General features: G+C 39.6%; 1 protein-coding gene across 1 annotated transcript; it reads right to left on the bottom strand.

The window, feature by feature from the left end:
- Positions 1-738: 738 nt before the first annotated feature.
- slc17a8 (solute carrier family 17 member 8) lies at positions 739-13,464 on the bottom strand. Its single transcript, XM_081608071.1, has 12 exons — positions 12,352-13,464; positions 10,659-10,914; positions 9,204-9,322; positions 7,349-7,463; positions 6,462-6,549; positions 5,735-5,821; positions 4,523-4,665; positions 4,302-4,451; positions 3,800-3,932; positions 3,405-3,515; positions 3,003-3,130; positions 739-2,254 (listed from the first exon to the last, which is right to left on the bottom strand). The coding sequence occupies exons 1-12, from the start codon at positions 12,447-12,449 to the stop codon at positions 1,925-1,927; spliced, it is 1,758 nt and encodes a 585-aa protein (XP_081464197.1). The 5' UTR covers positions 12,450-13,464; the 3' UTR covers positions 739-1,924.
- Between the last annotated feature and the right edge of the window lie 6,819 nt (positions 13,465-20,283).

The raw sequence follows: 20,283 nt of genomic DNA on the forward strand, positions 1-20,283 counted from the left end.
GATAATTATCAGTAAAAACAAACAAAAAAAAAACTTTGTTTTTTACGAAATCAAAATTGTGTTTTTAAAACTGAGGAACAACTGACTAATAGCCAAAATTTCCTTTTTTTGTCCAAAATAACTTTAGTAAGATGCTTACCTCAGACTTCAGTCTGAAGTATTTTTACTCCACTCTTTGCTTTTAGCTGTAAGATGTTTCAGTTTCTCTCAGATTGATTCAACGCCTCACACAAGATCCCACAGATTTTAGGATCTGATCTTTAACTCTCCGCAGGACTTTCCCTTTTTTAATCCTTGGTGGACTTATTGTATTTTTTTTTTTTTTTTGCAATGTTGCAGAGTTTCATCCCATTTCAGCCTTCACTTTTTCTTCTGTTTTTTAAAGACCCATCCGTATGAAAAACATTACTCATGCAATCTTGCTTATTTTCTGCCTTCACTCTAGAAAACCTCAGTCTGGCTTTGCTGTTTTCTTAGAGACTAAAGATTACCTCCTTGCACACATCCCATGAAAAATACCTCTTTATGATTGCACAGGTAGGCACTTTAATAATAGCAGTAGAAAGAGCTTGCTACTGTTTAAGGCTTTTATTCTAAGAGTCTTGTTTGGAGGTGGAGAACAATATGCCAAGGGCAGTGAATGCCATCCTTAAATTCAGCGCAATGAATTATAACTGAAGATATTGATTAATATGTAAACTTTCGATTCAGCTTCCATTTCAATAACCAAGCAATTAGTCATTTTATAAAGTCTTTTTTAAATTTCATGATTTCACAAAGGAACAAAAAAATGTTCATCATTCACATAAACATGATCTCTTAATCCAGAACCTTAAAGCCTTTCATGGTGTAATCCATAAACCATCTCTATGATCTTCAATAATGCAGTTATTTGTTTTTACACCAGACGTGTTTGTGTGCAAATCAAGCCTATTAAGTTAAAACTTACAGCACATTTTCTTTGTTGAACATTTTACACATTCTTCTGTGATTATAGCAAAATACTCTGTTACTGTTTCTAACCGGATCTCCATGTAGACAAAAAGGGGAAGAAAAAAAAACATTCAACATTCATTTTGTCCAATTGAAATATGGAGCCTAAAGCTCCGCAAATAATAACTCTGATTTAAAGAGGATTTCCGAGCATGTGGTGAACCAAAACCTGCTCAAAGAAGCAAAGCAGTAACACAGTGCAACCATTCACCAACAGCAGATGTACACTGGAAACCCTAATACGACTGACACCATAACAGCTGTGGTCTACTGAGGTCTAATCTTTACATTCCTTCAGGTTTTTTTCAGGTTGCATAGCTGACACAAAACATCTCATGGACTGTCCACATGGACTAACATAAACTGCTATCAGCGTCACCTGTAGGAAAACAAAAGATTGGTTTGGAAGTTGATATGTGTTGCTCATGTGTCTTCAGTATGGTGCTGGATTGTACAAAACAGATGTTAAATATGTAAATATGTTTTTTTGTGATAGACACATTCTGTTTTTCCAGTGGCTCTCTAATTTAAAATAATGTCAAATATTTGCTTTTACATTTTGGTCCATATCAGGTAACCAAAGTACTGTGCAAAACATAACTCAACCCTCATTTCTTTATGTTTTGCTTCCAAGGAGCCAGATTGTGATTGTTAGTATAGATCAACAAGTGATAATCTCTTGTTCTGTGGTTGTTGTCAGCTAACATATTGTCTGGCTTTCTGGAAACAAAATATTCAGAAATTACGGAAGGTCTGAGACTATTGTACAGTATTGTACATTCTTCACTGAAAGCTGAAAAAGTCTGCCTTGGGCTGCTTTTGATGCTGCAGCTCCCGTTGTTTCCCTTGAACTCGTCCTCCGGTGTGAAATCAGACCTTCAGTTTCATCCGAGGGTTCTGGAAGTCCTCTAATTGTAATCCGCATGCTGTCTCACTGGTACCCATCCTGGTAGTCCCCGTTACCATAGTGTTCCTCCTCCCCCTCCATGGTGACCCCTCTCTTCTTTTTCCATCCCTGTTTTTGACCGTATGAATTGTCTGTCGTTCCGTAGCTCTTTTGGGAAGTCAAGCCACCGTCGTTGGCAAGTTCTGACTCCTCCGCCAGCTCATCCTCATCGATAATGCCGCATTTGTCCTCGCTCTGGCTCTCGGGGTTGGCCCAGTCCTGCTGCTCCCCTGACGCAAAGATAGCATAGAAGATGACTCCTGTATAATGCACCATGGAGGCGATAATGAAGACATGCTGCCACTCCAAACGAGTCTGTGGGAAGACGGAAGAGGAAGGTTCACTGATCTCTCACAGATGAAATACTGAGATTAGGTTATAAATTCACAAGTTGCACGTAACAATTGTAATGATAAAAGCTTAGCTAGGTTACACAGAGACAATATAGGGATTGGTCAAATAAATGGTACAAAATAAATCCACAAACATCAATTTCTGGGAAATTTTGTGGCTGTTTCATAATATAAAACTTACATGAGGCTCAAGCAATAACGTATATTACTTTAAAACCACAAAACATGTTGTGAAATGTGATGTCTGAATAAAAAAAGCATTGAACAGTTTATAATAAATTCACCACTAATTGTTTTTTTTAACTTTCCTTTTCCTTTTGCAGTTTCTACTGCCCTCTTATTTGACAGACTTGCTAACTTCCCAAAGTAGAGAGTCAGTACTTTTAATCGCTTTTAATTATTTTTAATTAAACACAAAGAGATTCTTAACTTTTACACAACACAAACACACTTGGATTTTCCCATAACGTACACCAGCATGGCTCCAAATAACCAAAATGAAGTTGATTTTTTTTTTCTCATAATCATTTGAAAACTATTTTTGTAAACTCAGTTTATTGAGTTTTTGTATTAACTTTTTAAATAATGTAAAAGATTTAAGAATGGCAAAAACATACTTTTGTTTCTGTGGCAAAAACAGAAACAAAAGCCACGTGTAAGGGACTGAATACTTTCTTACAGCACTGAATTATCTAGAGATTTTTTTTTACCTTGTTTTTAGTCAAAGCTCCAACAATAAGGGGGCACACCATTCCAGACAGCGTTCCAACTCCATTGGAAATGCCCATCAAGATGCTGGCATAACGAGGAGCAATATCCAAATGGTTGACATTAAAACCTGAGAACACAGCATAAATAAATTTTAAGTGAAATTTACACACAGACATGAAAACAGATCTACATCCACACTTGAATTTGTTGGTTTTCTAGAGAACCCCACACCAAAAGCCTCACTGCTTTATACTGCAACAAAGGGAAACTGGTGGTTCTCCAGACTTAAATTATTACTAAAAACAGCAGAAAAAAGGTTTTTGTGCAAATCCTGTTTACTGCATATTTTCGCCCTGTTCAACACAGTTTTTGAATGAAGTCAAATCTGAGGTCTTAAGAACCTGAAATGGCAAATCCGCTGAAGCCTACAGCCAGCACGAGGAAGGAAATGGCGACTGCTCGTGTGTGAGAAAATCCAACAACCAGCAAAAGGGTGGCCTCCATACCAAATCCTGAAACAAAAAACAAACAAAAATGAGCCAATGTAAAGGAATTATTATTATTATTATTATTATTATTATTATTATTATTATTATTATTATTATTATTATTATTATTATTATTATTATTATTATTATTATTATTATCCAACCTAATCAGAGAAATGAATTAACGAACTTTATCTGATCAGACAATGTGAATCATTTGGAAGGGATTCTGTAAAGGTAAGTTTAATTTCCAAATAAGTGGTTCGTATTAAATCAGTAATATTTGAGAAATGGTTGCATCCGTGTACCTCCGCAGTTCATGAGCTTCCTCACATTTGTTGTTGACATAATTTTTTTACTTCGTAAGAAATCCGCCAATTGCCCTCCGATAGGGACGATGATTGTCATCACCATGTGGGGGAGGGCAGACAAGATCCCCACCTGTACACATTAAATAAGAAGTAACGCATTAAATAACAGATTAAAAACACCCATACATGCATAAATCATTTATGTTTATTCAGGTGACACTGAGTGCTGAGCCTGATACATTTCTTGCATCCCAAAAGCAAGAAATGTTCATTCGAAAAAGGAGGGAAGCAACATTTTGTCAAACAGTTAGGAAAGAGGAAATTGGAGAAAACCACAGAGAAATAATTTTGGCTATTTGAACTAAAACAGGAAACATTTGGTCAGATTGGTTGACAAATGACATATAACCTAATTTTCAGAAGGGTTTGAGTACTTCTTGATGCAACCACAGGATCAGTTTTTACTCTTAAAATTGACAACTCTGTCCATGAGGCTAACCTTGCTGATGGGGAAGCCGAACACTTCCTCAAAGTATGCCGGCTGGCTGATAAGGAGCAGGTAGAAGGTCCAGCTGCGGCAGAAATTTGCCACAATGATAGCATAGACCGGCATGGAGGTAAAGAAACGACGCCAGGGGGTCTTGAATTTCTGTCGAAGGTCAAACGTGTGAGTAGGTTTAAAACAAAGCCTGACATCCAGAGCTCGTTAAATATGCACACCTCTGTAGCGCTCAGTTGGTTGGCTGTTTCACCGATGGCAGCCTCGATGTACATCTTCTCCTCCTGTGTGATCGTGGGATGTTGAGCGGGACTCCCATAAGCCAGGAGGAGCCACAGGATATACCACAGGATCCCAAACACCCCTTCAAACGAGACAAGAGCAGATTACGTTCACACTGTAGTTATCTGCGGAGCTTTTTTATAAAAGCATGAATGAGTGAGCGTAGGACAAATTAATTAAACCCCAGCACACGCCCTCTCTGGATCACAGAAATTTCCGTTATTAAAAAATAGTCCCAGCATGAGTCACAGAGGTAGGACAGGAAAATGCTAATTTACATCAATAAATCATGAGATCGTATCGCGGTGAAATCAGAGTGGCTTTTTATTAAAATACGCTGGCGAAGGTACGGCTTTCGTGTGAGTGTTAATCATTTTAATCAAGCGTTTTAGATAAAAACCGAGGTGCAAAAACCAGACAGAGTACAACTAGCAGGGAGCAACGTGCCGCACACAGATTATGAAAAGGACCTTACGTGAAATTGAACCGTATATTTTCCTCCTGCTAAACAAGCTTAGTGTATTTTCTAATGACTCTATTAAACTTAGAAACCAAACATTACACCAGTCTAATAATGAGATAGCTTTGTTTTTTTTGGGGCATTGCTCTGCTCTCCAGTGACACTACATGCTTTGCTTTAACTGAGAAACTGCTGCAAAGTCAATGACTTGAAGTTTTATGGGTAAAAACTTTTCAAGAATTGGTATAATAATCCAAACTTAATGGCATTGTTTTATAAATAGGATCCACATGTAACTGACATTGAATCTGATTTCTGGACTGAATTTGCATAAACTGGATTTGTTTGTTTTGCAAACTGCCTTGATACTTTTGGGCTACAATAGAAGTCCATAACAATGAAGTGTTAATATCCACCCATTCATTATCCAACATGCTTATCCCTAGAGGGACTTGCTGAAGAAAACCCAAAGCATGATACTGCCGCCACCATGTAGGACCATTGGATAGGGCAGTTAGCATGGTGTGCTGTGTTGGTCTCCCACCACACACACTGTTCATGGAGAATGTTTCTGAACTAAAAATGTGCCAATAATATTACACCGAAATTTTTGTTACTTGTTTTACTACGACTTAAAACGTGTAAATGACGTTGGTTGTGGGAATTTTGTGTTTGTTTTGTTGTTCCTCACCATAAAGGTAGAAGACCGAAGGCCAGCCGACATACTGCACCAGAACTCCAGCTAAAGGCATGGCGATAACCGCTCCAGCGTAGGAACCTGATGACATCAAATGTCACTGTCAGTCATCACATCTCAGCGATACTCATCATAAAACATGTTTTCCCTTGGTTATGCTTTTTTTGTTGTTTTTTGCAGGATTACTATACAAGTCACCAACACCGGGGAGTTCAAATGTGTCTTAATGACCATAGTCAAATCAAAGACATGCATTAGAGTCATTGAGTAAACATCGTCAAAATGAGCCATTAGTGCTGCCCTTACTGAGAGGGTGTTTCAGCCTGTTTTCTGCAGTCTGACGCCTTCGTGAGCACGGCTGATTTCTATAGAGCAGCAACGCTGAGAGGGTTTTTGGACATTAAGCAGTGTGACACTTCATTTAGGTGAATGGACAGGGAAGCTCCTTCAGTTTACACAGGTGAGCTGTGTTCATTTACAGACAATGTCAAGAGGGTTTTGATGCACGGGTTGTCATGGTACCAATTTAAAGTGCGACACTGTTATTCAAATTTCAACAGAGGCAGCACGGGTCAGCATCTGCAAAGCAAAGCAAGCTCACTCATGTCCATTTACTTGCTGTTCTCCCTGTGACTTGTGAGGAGGTTGCATCGGCGATGTTTGGAAGGGTAAAAAAGCTCAGCGCGTTTGTCTGATTAAAGAAAGGAGAGACGTGGCTCACCGCAGAATGAGGTGGTCGCCAGTCGACTGCGTTCGAGAGGAGGAGCCCACTTGGACCACATCCCGTGACACGCTGGGTAGGTGACCCCCTAAAGGGAGCAGGGTGCAGAATGACAAAGATCAAAGACTGACTTTGATGCAAAGGAGATAGGTTTTTAAGAGTTAGACTGATTTTTGGGGGGAAAGCACAACTATTAGTAGATGATCATTCTTTCAAGAGATGAGAAAAAGTGTAAATAAAGACAAAGATTGGATATAAAAGTTGAGGATGGTGTAAAACATTTTGCTCTCCTTCTTTGGAAACCAAGGAATTAATACCAACTAAAAAGTAAAAATTTTTCTGTCACGTTGCTCTTAATGACAATCAGATGATTCCACTCCAACACCCTAGAGCCAATTGTATCCAACACAGTTTGAAGCCACATCAAGATCATAAATGACCTCAAAGACCGGGTTATGGCAGAAAGTAGATATTAGAGGGAGTTTTTACTTGTACATCTTGTTATGTTGATGTAATTTGGTCCTAAATAAAAACTGATTTGATTTGACTGATAAAACAATCTTTAGGCACACAAATGTTACCTTGAAATTCTACTTATGTGGTTCTGTAAACCTCAGAGGGACCACAGAAACAGCTATACGGCTATAGATGTGGTCCGCGAAAGTATCACACTTTAGAGCAAAACTAGAAAATAAAAACACCCATCACTAAGGCGTCTGAGGAAAGACGATGTGTCACTCGAACACAAATCTAGAATTATTTTTCCTGGTTCACACTTAATAAATGCTTGGTAGAGGGTGACCTGCCTTCTCAATCCTCTCTCTCTTCCTCTTGGAACCTAAATTAATTTGCAAATTTTCTATTAGCTGACAATTTTCTTTCCTTACCTCCACTAACCCCTGCAAGATGCGTACAAACATGACGCAGCCGTAGTGCACCCTGGCAGCTGACGGGATGAACATGTTCAGCACTGATGTTAGAAAAATGGCAGCCCCAAACACCCTGTGAAGAAAACAAGGGTTCATCGGAATGTTTCAATGAAAATGCTAATGGGGAAATAAACCTTCACTGAGCCTTTTTATATATATATATATATATATATATATATATATATATATATATATATATATATATATATATATATATATATATATATATATATATATATATATATATATATATGGGAAAAATATATATATATATATGGGCTTTGTTCTCTACCTTCAACAGCTTGTAAAAAAGATGAAGCTGAAGCTAGGTTCTTATTTCAAAATTAAATCTTGTTTATCAAGATTTATCATTTCATCACAGATTTAGTGCCTCTGTTGGACTCCTTTGGGACTGCATCTCTTGTCCCTTAGAATATTTTCAGGTGTTTATTTTCTGCGGTCAGGTGATTTTATTTTATTAATTGTTCGCTTTGCACTGATCTTTGCAACAACAAAAAAAAGCTTTCCAGTTTGCTGCTCCCTCAGACTGGAGTCTTTTTTTGTAAATGTTTTGATTAATATCAAGCTTTATATTAGACTTATTTCTACTTTTATGTTTGTGTTTGTTTGTTTTTTTTAATCATTTTTCTTCCTTTAAGAAAGAGATTTTTAGTCTCAATGAGACATTTCTGGTTAAATAAAGGTTGTATACATATTACATTAAAAGCCATGCCAGAATCCAGAGGCATTTCCAGGAGATTAACTTCAGCTATCTTTTCTTCAGATTGCCTTTGTTCGACAAGTGTCTAGTCAGCAAGTCAGATGTTGTCCCTAGGATTGTGCAGGATATAATATTTCCATAACATTTCTGAATCAAAAATCCTTTTCTGTCGCTCCGACGTAGCATAAATAGAAACATCTATGTTTCAACTAGCTGTAATCAGCTAGAAAAAGAAATTCAAATTTTAATATGCTGCACATGATGGATATTTGTAATTTTATTACTGGAATAAATTATTGTTTCAATAATTTTCTAATTTATTCAGCTGCACCTATATTTGTGAATTTGACCAAATCTTTAGGCAGCTGGTGAAAGCTTGGCAAACACTGTGTGTGTGTGTGTGTGTGTGCGTGCGTGCGTGCGTGCATGCGTGTGTGTGTGTGTGTGTGTGTGTGTGTGTGTGTGTGTGTGTGTGTGTGTGTGTGTGTGTGTGTGTGTGTGTGTGTGTGTGTGTGTGTGTGTGTGTGTCTGGAAGCTGCAGTAGACTAATAAAGCACCACATCTCTGAATCTGTCTGTCAGTGTCTCCGTCTTACAGCCTGACATATCTGACGCCTCTGTCATTCACTGAATGAGATAAAAAGTCATCCCATTCAGCCCACAAGTTTCTGCTTCACCGCCATGGTGCTGCCAAGCTCCCTCATACCCAAAATCCCCTTCCTCCGTTTTTTTTTTTTCCAAAGCAGCATGTAAGTGACACTTGTAATATTCCAGCTGCTGCTGTTTCAGAAGTAAATCAGAAGCAGGATCTTTCATTATTAACTCTGTCAGTGGCGTGTCCTTTTTTTCCTGTGAAGCTTTTATTACAGGATTGCTATCTGCTCCATCGGTGTTGCTCACTGCGCCAAACAGTTTTAACCCTTTAAATGAGCAGAAGAAGAGCTCTCCCTAATTCTAATTCTCTTACTTATTTACTTAATGCTTCTTATTTGACAATAATCAGGGTGACACTCAGTTCATCCTTGAGAAAAGTGCCTCTCTACTGCTAAAGCTGGGTTTCCAGTAACACCAGCTGCACTGACAGCACCCCAACCTGTTAGCAGACAGCTTGTTGGAGATGAATCCGCCTGGGATCTGAGTGACGATGTAGCCCCAAAAGAAGGACCCGTGGATCAGCCCCACGGTCTCTGGATCCCAGTTAAACTGAGCTTTCTGAAATGGAATTAATAAAATAAATTAGATGAAAATGTTAATATTCTGGTGAATAAAAAGCAGAGTCCTTCCTTTGATTATCCCATGTTAGTAAGTAATCTGAATTTCTTTCAGAATGTATGATGAAAAGAAGTGAACCTTGACTAAAAGTGTGTTACGACTGTGCCTGAAACAAAAGCAATATTTCATAAGCCAAAATAAGATTTAAAAACCATTGTTTTTATAATTTATTGTATGTGAATTTAAGATGACTCCATACAAGGTAGAAAAGAACACTCAATAATAAGTTTTCTAAAAAAAAAATAAAAAATTACATTTCCTTTTTATTTGAAAATATGCTTTGTGGGACGTGAATGTCTGACTTGAAATTACTAAAATTTTACGGAATATATTGAAACATTATTGTTATTATTATTTTTGTTAATCTTGACAATTAGGCCTCACAGCTAATGAAAACATAACATTTGCTTTCTCCACAAATAATTATGTTAAGACTATTAAGGTTATACTGTACATAATAGATTATCATTAAGACCATCCACAAAGAGGGTAAGTCACGTAATGTCTTTGTAAAAGAAACTGGCTGTGTGCAAGCATGTTGGAAAGTAAAATTGAAGGACAAAAGTGTGGTAAAAGAAAAAAAAAGCACCTATGATAAACATAAATGTGATCATTGTGAATTGTGAAGCAAAATCCAACCAAGAGTTTCCAGCTGGAGTAAGAGATTGCAGAGCCATTACACCAAGATACGGTTGTGGGATACCACTGATGCATTCCTCGTGCAAGGTCGTTACCAAAAAGGACCGGGAAGTTATTCGGTGCTCCAAAGATCTGCTTTCAGATGGCATAAATAATTTTGGCATTTTATTTGGAAATCAAGGTCCGATTGGTCTGTAAGGAAGAGTGGGGAGACATCAGGTCCGTGTGAAGTTTCCAGAATCTGTGATTTGCTGGTGTTTGTCCGCTGTTCAAACTCAACTAAACTGCAGACGGAGAAATTTTAGATTTCTTAAATTTAGGTTTCTAGCCAACTAATTTTAGATTTGTTGTCTAGCATAGTTGCGACAGACTGGCGACCTGTCCAGGGTGAACCCCGCCTCTCGCCCGAAACGTTAGCTGGAGATGGGCACCAGCAACCCTCCCGACCCTATTAAGGGACAAGGGTGAAAGAAAATGAATGGATGGATGTCTAGCATAGTGAAGATGTTGATTTCATGTACACCAACACCAGCAAGAGTTTTGTTGATTTTCTGCATGTGATCAATAAGGCCAAACCTTTAATGCCAAAGAGTAAAAACAAAACAGTATTGACTTAGCTTGTTAGGACTCAATCTACCTGAATCACTCGCGTCCCGTTGACATAAATTGTGTTGTTGTTCACCATCTCTACAATGGCCACACCTAGGTTGCATCGGATGCCGAAGGAGATGCAGAAGCCCAGGCCGCTGAGGATGGCAATGATGTAGCGCTTGGGCAGACCGCCGCAGCTGCAGTCCAGTAGGGGGGCAGGAAGTGGCGCTGACGCCACTGGCCGTCCATCCTCTGTCAGTTCAATGTTTTCCTCATCCTCAACATTACTACCGTCCATTTTCCTAAAGAGCAAAAGGGAATATCAATCTGTTCAGCTTGCTCCATTTTCATTTCACACTGTTATTTATATAGTAGTGTGTTAGCAAAAATCAGCAGCAAAGATAAGGATAAAGATCAGTGATCTGCTGTGATCAGATTTCTGTAAGGTTTCTCATTCTTTACATCTATTCCGCCACCTGAATCAACCTGCCTCTGTTCACACCAGCCAGCAAAAGATCTCATATTACCAAGCGACCAGAGGCACCACCACTGTGCAGAGGGCTGCTGAAATTTGCACAGTTTTTTCTCCTGCACAAATTTAAGAGAGGGAAGAATAAGCTTTGATGAATTGTAACATTTCTATTCACATCTGCTATTTTCTTGATGTAGAGTTTATTTTATTGGCATTAATTGTAGATATTATGTCTCTTCAATGCTCAAAGAGACATGCACATTTTGTAAAATAATAATAATAATAATTTCCATTTCACTTTTTTTTTTATAACTGCACTGTATTTATGTTGAAATTTTGCCCTTAGTGTACAGTATTATATTCTTTATTCTGTTTTATATGTTGTATATTGCATCTTTGTGTGAGTCTGTTTGCTGTAATTGCCTGTTACTTTGCTGCTGCTGCACAGAATTGTTTTTCACATTCTAGGTCAACAAAGGATATTTCTACTCTATTCTATTTATTTATCCAAAATACTGTTTTCTTGTCGTTGTTGGGTGGTTTTGCTTTATTGTGCCCTTTTTTGCTGAAATTAAGTGACTCCCTCCAGGTCCAGGATCTGATATTTCAGTCAGAAATTAGGAGAAGTAGAGTAAAAATAACAAAATAATCTTAATAATTATAATAATCATCATAAACTGAGAACAAATAACAAAATATTGCTACTGTTATTAGTATTATTATTATTTGTGGTAGTGGAAATATGAGTGTTGGTAGTAATTCTGTTAGGTTTTACCTCTATTTTTTTTCCCCATTATCTTCTTATTATTACAATTATGTCTTGAAGCCGACACCCACACTAAACATGTCTGTCATCACATTGTTCATAAATGTCTTCTATTTTCATAATGATGTTGCCTTTATTTTCTTTTCAGTATCTGTGTTTCTGGTAGTTCTATTTCTGTTGTCTTGTCTTTATAACCCTCCACTTTATCTCTTAAAGAAACGACAGTGGTCTGAATACATTTCTAGGCTTCTCCGCCGCTGACACGTTCTTCTGTTAAAAATGTATTAGATGTAAAATATGCATTACTTGCCTAAATATAAAACCTGTGATTACATCACTGGCATCGCTCAGCAAAGAATAGAATCAGATATTTCTTTATCACCAGGATTTCTCATGGCAGAAGATGTTACGTGTTCACCCCCGAAGTTGATCCTCATCAGCACCATTTTGCAGCCATAAGGCTTCATTTCTGCAAGTTTCCATGAAAATTAACCCTCTCACCTCTGCAGCTTTCCTAAAGAATCCCCCACAGTATTCTTGACCTCTTCCTTCCCAGGTTTTAGCACCTGATTTTTCAAACCTGCAAAATCAAAAGGCATTTTTCTTGTTTTTTTTTTTCCTTTTATCCCAAAACAAAATCCTAGTTGCTCAGAAGTTCTTATAAAGAAAACGAGAAAAAAGTATCCACTAGATGCCGCTTGTCATCCTCCTCCACCGTGTACCACTTGGGATTGACACCTGTGGTGCTAAGGGGGGGTCCCAAAGTGATGATGAGGACTTTTCCAACTTTTGGATCCGTGGAGAAGAGGAAAGTGGACGGGTGTGATGTCAAAAGTGTGCCTCAATGTCCTAAAATCAACAGAATCAGAAATGCATGCGTCCTTAAAAGATCCATTGAGGAGTGATTTTGAACAAAGGAGCAGCAAACTAGAGGCGTGGAATCCAGGTTTTAGTCCCGAGACATTGTGGCCCCGTTCTTCTCCGCAGCTGAAGAGAATAAATCGTCCAGATCTCCTCTCATCTCATAACCCATTCATTCCTGGAGAGGAGGGGGCAGGTGTTAGTGGTTATCCCCAAACCCAGCCCCTCGCTTTCACACATCATCCTCTTCATCAGCTCCGCAGCTCCACCTCTATCCATCCAGCTTGATTCATTTGATAGCTGCCCTGAAGACGAGCAAATGAAATATGCATAAGCCTGACATGCAGAGGAGAGGACTGCCGTGAAGCAGAACGGGTGAGCGTGGAACCAAAGACAGAGCCTTCGAAATCCAGGACAACCCCTCTGTGTGTGCCATCTTTTCATAGTTATAAAATGCTTATGACGAAAATGTGTTCATGTTTCAAATGTTTCATCATAAACATTCTCTGATAATGATGAGATGACAGAGTCCATTAGAGCTGACATAAAGGTGTGAATATTACACAAACACATCTTAGAATGATGGGCACTAAAAGACGTCTAAACCATCCCTGCTTCAAAAATATTCCCAATTGCAGATTATTCAATAAAAAGCCTGTAAAAATAAAAAATAATAATTTTTAAATTGAATTAGCAGACTGGATGATGTGCTTTGAGCATTAAAAGGTGTGATCTATCAAAGTAACCGTTGAATGTGCAGCTGGTAACCTTCTCCACTGGATAACCTCAAACTGAGCTCTTTCTACTAAACAAAGTTTTTTTATTCTAAAGCATAATAGTTCTTTCTGATAATTCATGAACCAATTTGATATTTTCCATCTGCCTTTTTAAATTTAATGCTCAAGGTTTTATACAAACACAATTGTATCATAAATATATTTAAATTATAAATCAAATAATCTAAATTGATTGATTTTAGATAATCTCTTCTTTTTATAGAAGAGATTATTTTCTATTCTGAATTTGCAATCACAGTTTAGGTTTGGCAAACAGAAAATAGTTTATCAATAGGATTGAAAGAGAAACACTTCGACGTGTCAAACGCCACGTCTGCCCTCTAGCGGTTGGAAAGAAGAAGTGGTTGAAGTGGAAACAATCAAATTCTGCAGTGGCGCGCTTGGTAGCAATGTTGTCTTGCAGTAAAAAGTTACTGTGTTTGAGCCCTAGCCTTGGGTCTTTCTGAATTCAGTTTTAATGTTCACCTTGTGCATGTGTGGGTTTTCTAGACAGGTTAATTGTTCTCGCCAAACTGTGTTGAAGTGTGCGCATTTTTGTTTGTCCTGTGTGTTTCTGTATCCTTATGATGAATTGGTGATCCTCAGGGTGCAATGTTTGCCGAAGGAACAAATATGCAGAATGTCACAGGCAAAATTAAAGAATAATGGTATCTTAAATAAAAGGATACAACTTACAAAAAGGCACAAGGCAAAATAACAATAAGAACTAATGTGGATGACAGGAAGTTGGGGAAAATAACAGGAAAATATTGTTTGTCCTGTGTCAGTGATTGGCTCTCCAGTAACTTTGTGGTTCTAAACATCAGTAAGACAGCAACTACGATTATTGCTCTGAGTCACTTGCATCAAAATATTAGCGAGATAATTGCATCCTTCTGGTCGCTAGCTAAATCAAAGGCAAAAAAAATCTAGGTGTCACATTTGACTCATTATTTGGCTTCTAGTCACACATTAAGACTGTTTCCCTTTCTTGTTTCTTTCATTTAAGTAACGGTAATACTTTACTTAAAGTGGTGTGCATAAGACTGACATGACACTGTTATAAATACAACATAGCACTTTTTATGAACATGGAGAAGTCTTTATGAATGTTTATGGCTGCTGTCTGTAAATAATGACTCTTTTGACGAAAAGTTGCTTATGCACACCCTTTCAAATAAAGTGTTACCTAAAAAACATTGCTAAAATAACACATATGGTCTCCAGAGCCTGGAGTCCCACGGGCCTTTTTGGCCTGTGGAACTCCAGAAGCAGCTGATGGGTACCGGCAGGCGAAGCGGCATGCGGCTCGGGTGGTCGCTGAGGCGTGGGAGGAGTTTGGAGAGGCCATGGAGAAAGACTTCCGCACGGCTTCGAGGCGATTCTGGTCCACCATCCGGCGTCTCAGGATCGGGGAGCACTGCAGCACCAACACTGTTTATAGTGGGGATAGTGTGCTGCTGATCTCAACTTGGGACATTGTGAGCTGGTGGGCAGAATACTTCAAAGACCTCCTCAATCCCACCAACATGCCTTCTGTTGAGGAAGCTGAGCCTGGGGGCTCTGGGTCGGGTTCTCCAATCTCTGGGGACGAGGTCGCCGAGGTGGTTAAGAAGCTCCTCGGTGGCAGGGCCCCGGGGGTGAATGAGATTCGCCCGGAGTTCCTTAAGGCTCTGGATGACGCGACTCTGCAATATCGCATCGGGGGCAGTTCCCCTGGATTGGCAGTCTGGGGTGGTGGTCCCCCTGTTCAAAAAGAGGGACCGGAGGGTGTGCTCCAATTGCAGAGGGGACACACTCTTAAGCCTCCCTGGTAAGGTCTATTCAAGGGTCCTGGAGAGGATGGTCCGTTTGATAGTCGAACCTCGGATTCAGGAAGAGCAGTGTGGTTTTCGTCCTGGTCGTGGAACACTGGACCAGCTCTACACCCTCAATAGGGTCCTGGAGGGCGCATGGGAGTTCGCCCAACTAGTCTACATGTTTTGTGGACTTGGAGAAGGCGTTCGACCGTGTCCCTTGGGGAGCCCTGTGGGGGGTTCTCCTGGAGTATGGGGTACCGGGCCCTTTGATACGGGCTGTCAGGTCCCTGTATGATAGGTGTCAGAGTCTGGTCCGCATTGCTAGCAGAAAGTTTCCGGTGAGAGTTGGACTCCGCCAAGGTGTTGAGGTGTTAACATAAAAAAATAATTGAAAGGATTCAAAGCAGTGGAGGAGTTTAAGTATCTGGGGATCTTGTTCACGAATGAGGGAAGAAGGGAGCAGGAGATCGACAGGCGGATTGGTGCAGCATCTGCCGTGAAGCAGGCGCTGTACCGGTCTGTTGTGGTGAAGAGAGAGCTGAGCCAAAAAGCAAAGCTCTCGATTTACCAGTCGATCCATGTTCCCACCCTCATCTATGGTCATGAGCTTTGGGTCATGACCGAAAGAACGAGACTGAGGATACAAGCGGCCTAAATGGGTTTCTTCCGCAGGGTGGCTGGGCTCTCCCTTAGAGATAGGGAGAGAAGCTCGGTCATCTGGGAGGGACTCAGAGTAGAGCCGCTGCTCCTCCACGTCGAGAGGAGCCAGTTAAGGTGGCTCGGGCATCTGGTCAGGATGCCTCCTGGACGCCTCCCTGGTGAGGTGTTCCGGGCACGTCCCACCGGGAGGAGGCCTCGGGTTAGACCCAGGACACGCTGGAGAGACTATGTCTCTTGGCTGGCCTGGGAACGCCTTGGGGTTCTCCCGGAGGAGCTGGAAGAAGTCTGGTCCTCCCTTCTGAAGCTGCTGCCCCCGTGACCCGTCCCCGGATGAAGCGGAAGAAAATGGATGGATGGATGGATGGATGGATGGATGGATGGATGGATGGATGGATGGATGGATGGATGGATGGATGGATGGATGGATGGATGGATGGATGGATGGATGGATGGATGGATGGATGGATGGATGGATGGATGGATGGATGGATGGATGGATGGATGGATGGATGGATGGATGGATGGATGGTCTCCAGAGTTGACCTAGAGAAAATTGTTCATGCTTTTGTGTCATCTCTTCTGGAGCTGACTCTGTGGAGGTTTTTCAAAAGGAACTAAAAGCTTTTTCATTTTCTCAGGCTTTTTTACATCATGATTTTATTGTGTTTCTTGTGTTTGCATTTGCTTTGTGTAGTTTTAATGTTGATTTTTTTATTCTACAGTGCTTTGTGATTATATGTCTGTGAAAAACTTTACTTACTTAGAAAGTAAAAGCACATGAGAAGGTTAAAAAAACACAGTAACACTTTATTTGAAGGGGTGACACGACACTGTCATAAACATGACATAACACCTGTTATGTCATTAATAAAGACATGAAGAAGTTTTATTAATGTTTATGACAGTTGTCATGAGGTGTCATTCGGTAAATAATGACACTTTTAATGCAAAGTTGCTCTAAAAGTTGCATTAAAAGTCCATTAAAAGTGCCAACTTTGCATGATTTTGTAAATAATGACAATTTAATGCAAAGTTGACACTTTTTCATTATTTACTGTCACTTTATGACAGCTGTCATAAACATTCATAAAGACTTCTTTATGTTCATGACAGATGTTATGTCATGTTTTTGACAGTGAACACCTTCAGGTTTATGAACACCTTCAAATAAAGTGTTACCAAAAACACTAAGAACAGACAATATAAATCTGAATAAAATAAATAAAATATAAGACATTTGAGAGATTTTAATACAATTAAATAAGCAGCAGCTAAAGAAAAACTGATCTAAAGAAAAGCCAGTATGGCAGGAACAGAAATAGAAAATAACTAAAGCTGAGAACAAATAAAAAAGAAAGTCATCAAAAATGAAAACCCTGAAAAACCCAACTATGCTTTCACCCAAAACCCTAAACCTAAACCTAAGTAATGGCAATTTTACATTGGCCAGATAACTTAACCAAAGTGAACGGTTTTTGGGAAAATACCAGAGCGCCTAGAGAAAAACCGGTTCTTGCAAATTTTATAAGTAAAAGTCCTGTCCAGAACCAGACACCTTCAAGCTGTGCTACATTCTAGTCAGTACAGGACATTGACCCTTTTGATAAAACACTTAAGGGTATATCTGTCTCACTTTTGTGACAGATTTGCACATTTGACATGACAAATTAACTTTACCTAATGGAGAAAAACTACCAGGAGGACCTGGAGGTCACCCAGCTGGAGAGATCCACCAGGAGGACCTGGAGGTCTAATAGAGAAAAACCTTTACAACCCAGGACCTTGGATCATCCTCCAGTGGTCCTCCTTGCTGGGTATGGCCAACATCCAAGCTTCCTGCTCCTTTGTCATTGTTCTCTTATTAATAACTTTTGGTTTGCTTTTCTTTTTTGGCAATAGTACTTGTCTAAAATCGGTTTCTTTGAGGTCTTTTGTAAGTTTATCCAAATAAAATGCATTGGCTTTCTTGTAGGCTAAATTAGAAAGGAACTGGTAATACATTTTCAAAGGTGCAGAACGGTTCCAATATTGAGAAGACACCGTAGCTCACATCAAAGTTAGGTCTCACGCATATATATTCATGGAATATATATGCTCCCACAAAGGAGAAAAGTATTGTCAGTAAAATATTTTTTAGGAAATAGGCTGAAGAACTCCAAGCATTTGGAAAGTGACGCCTAACAGCAGAAGACACTGCTCCCTCATCAGGGTCGGTCTCTCCATCTCGGTGACCTCCAAGATGGGCTGGTGTGTTTTGCCGCCTGATCTGCATGTTCTCCTGAACTTCATCATCTTGTCCTAATTTGTCTGAAGAACCTGTGCTCTCACTCTTTGAAATCGAACAATCAGAGTGAGAAGACGTGCGATGGAGTGGCTGAAATCGATTAAGCACTTCGTCCTCAGTTTCTGAGAATACGATTTCCAACGATATACTCTCTGTTGATTCACCAGTTTCAGCCCAGTTCTCAGGTGAATGATGAGGTGCAGATGAGGTCGAAGGCTCTATTATACCATGATTCTCAGCCTCAGTGACAGCAGTCTCTTCTTCTGGAATTACTGTTTCCACAGCAGCATCTCTGTCTGTTTGAAGCTGAAATACATCTGATGGTGAATTTAGAAATATTGCATTGTCACTACCAGCTGAACTTGCATCTGCGAGTACATCCACCTCAAGATTACAAGCACTCTGTTGCTCTGAAGACAGCTTGGTGATTTCTTCTTCTTTTCTTTCTTCCATATCTTGTCTTTGCTGGATGACATCAACCTCTGAAGTAGAAATCTGTTCTTGGTCAGATTCTGGAGCTTCAACATCCAAACATATTATAGATTTCTCTTCCTCGTACATAGTAATTTGAGGATACTCAGATTTAGTATCCTCAAATTTCTTTGGTGTTGCAAAAGAGGTGTCCTCCAGTCTGTGGATCCTGTGTCTGTCTTTCCATAGAGCCAGCCTAGTGACTCTAGGGAAACGACGGTTTGTTTTCCTAGAGTCACTAGGGTGCTGTTGATTAGGCACATCATGATCATCTTGTTCAGCATCCAAAAATGTAGAGCTGTGTGCACTCTGGTCTGTCTCTAAAGAAAATGTGCCCTTCAGATTTGGTGGATGTGGTTCTGCTAATTTATTAATTTTTTCAGTGAGTTCTGAAAGGCTTTGAACCTCACATTCAAGTTCATCTGCTAATCTCCGTGCAGCTATGATATTTTCATCTACATAATCACTGTCATAATTTCCAGATGAACTTGAACTGTCAAGCACAGCTGTCTTGTCTAGTATTGCTCGCAATTTCAGGAGCTCATCTTGCGATTCATTGTATAGTTTGTGGTAGTATTCCTTTTGTTCTCTTTCTCTAGATACCTCTGTATCAAGTTCGGAAATTCTCTGGTGAAGGGAAAATGGCATGCTTTCTTCAGCTTGTGGTCGACACAAACTTTGAGATTCTTTGCTTTGTTCTGTATCTTGTTGTCCTTTCAGAGGGCCACCGCCCAAAGTGGATATCTGTTCTTGATCACATTCAGGAGCTGTGATGTCCAAACATGTGCTAGAGTTCTGAGAATTAGTATCCAAGCTTATGTAACGTGTGTCTCTAGACTCCTCAGTCATAGCAGCAGAGGTCTCCAGTTGTGCAGGTTGCAGAGCATGAGTTTCCACTGCAACACTAGAATCCTGTAAAGTGGGCACCCAGGGATCATCATTTTCAGTGACTAAAAATGTGTAAGATGTGTTCTCTATGTGCTCAGTCTTGGAAGAAATTGTTTCAATTGAAATTGTTTCCTCAGTCTCTTCTACAATCATGCATGTAGTGGCTGTTTTTGCCGTCTCTTCAGATTTCAAAAGGAAGTTGTCCCACATTGCACGCAACTCCAACAGCTCATGATGTTCTTCATTATATAGTTTTTTGTAATAGTCCTTTTCAACCTTTTCCTTAAGCAATTCCTCCTCAAGATCATCATTTCTTTGTATAATGGAAAGTAACTCAGTTATTTCTGCTTCTGTTGTACACACATCCTGGTTCTCATGCTGAGCATCCAAAACTGTGGAGATCTGCACGTTTTGGTCCGTCTCTAAAGAAAATGTGCCCTTCGCATTTGCTTCGCATGGTTCTGCTAATTTCTTAATTGTTTCAGTGAGTTCTGAAAGGCTTTTAACCTCACATTCAAGATCATTTGCAAATCTCCGTGCTTCTTTGATATGTTCATCTTCATAATTATTGCCATCACTTTCAGATGAACTTGAAGTATCAGGTACAGCTGTCTTGTGCTTAGATGTCTGATTATTGCTCTCTAATATTGCATGCACCTTCAGGAGCTCATCATGGAATTCATTTGCTAGATTG

The sequence above is a fragment of the Poecilia reticulata genome, chromosome 6, assembly GCF_904066995.2.
Source record: "Poecilia reticulata chromosome 6, P_reticulata-male-v2, whole genome shotgun sequence".
Classification (NCBI taxonomy): Eukaryota; Metazoa; Chordata; class Actinopteri; order Cyprinodontiformes; family Poeciliidae; genus Poecilia; species Poecilia reticulata.

Excerpts from the sequence above, each read along its gene's own strand:
- slc17a8 (XM_081608071.1), bottom strand. The coding sequence starts at position 12,449 with ATGCCTTTTGATTTTGCAGGTTTGAAAAATCAGGTGCTAAAACCTGGG. Across the intron at positions 10,915-12,351 it reads TCTTTAGGAAAGCTGCAGAG|GAAAATGGACGGTAGTAATG; the intron begins GTGAGAGGGTTA and ends TTTGCTCTTTAG. Across the intron at positions 3,933-4,301 it reads TCGGCTTCCCCATCAGCAAG|GTGGGGATCTTGTCTGCCCT; the intron begins GTTAGCCTCATG and ends TAATGTGTACAG.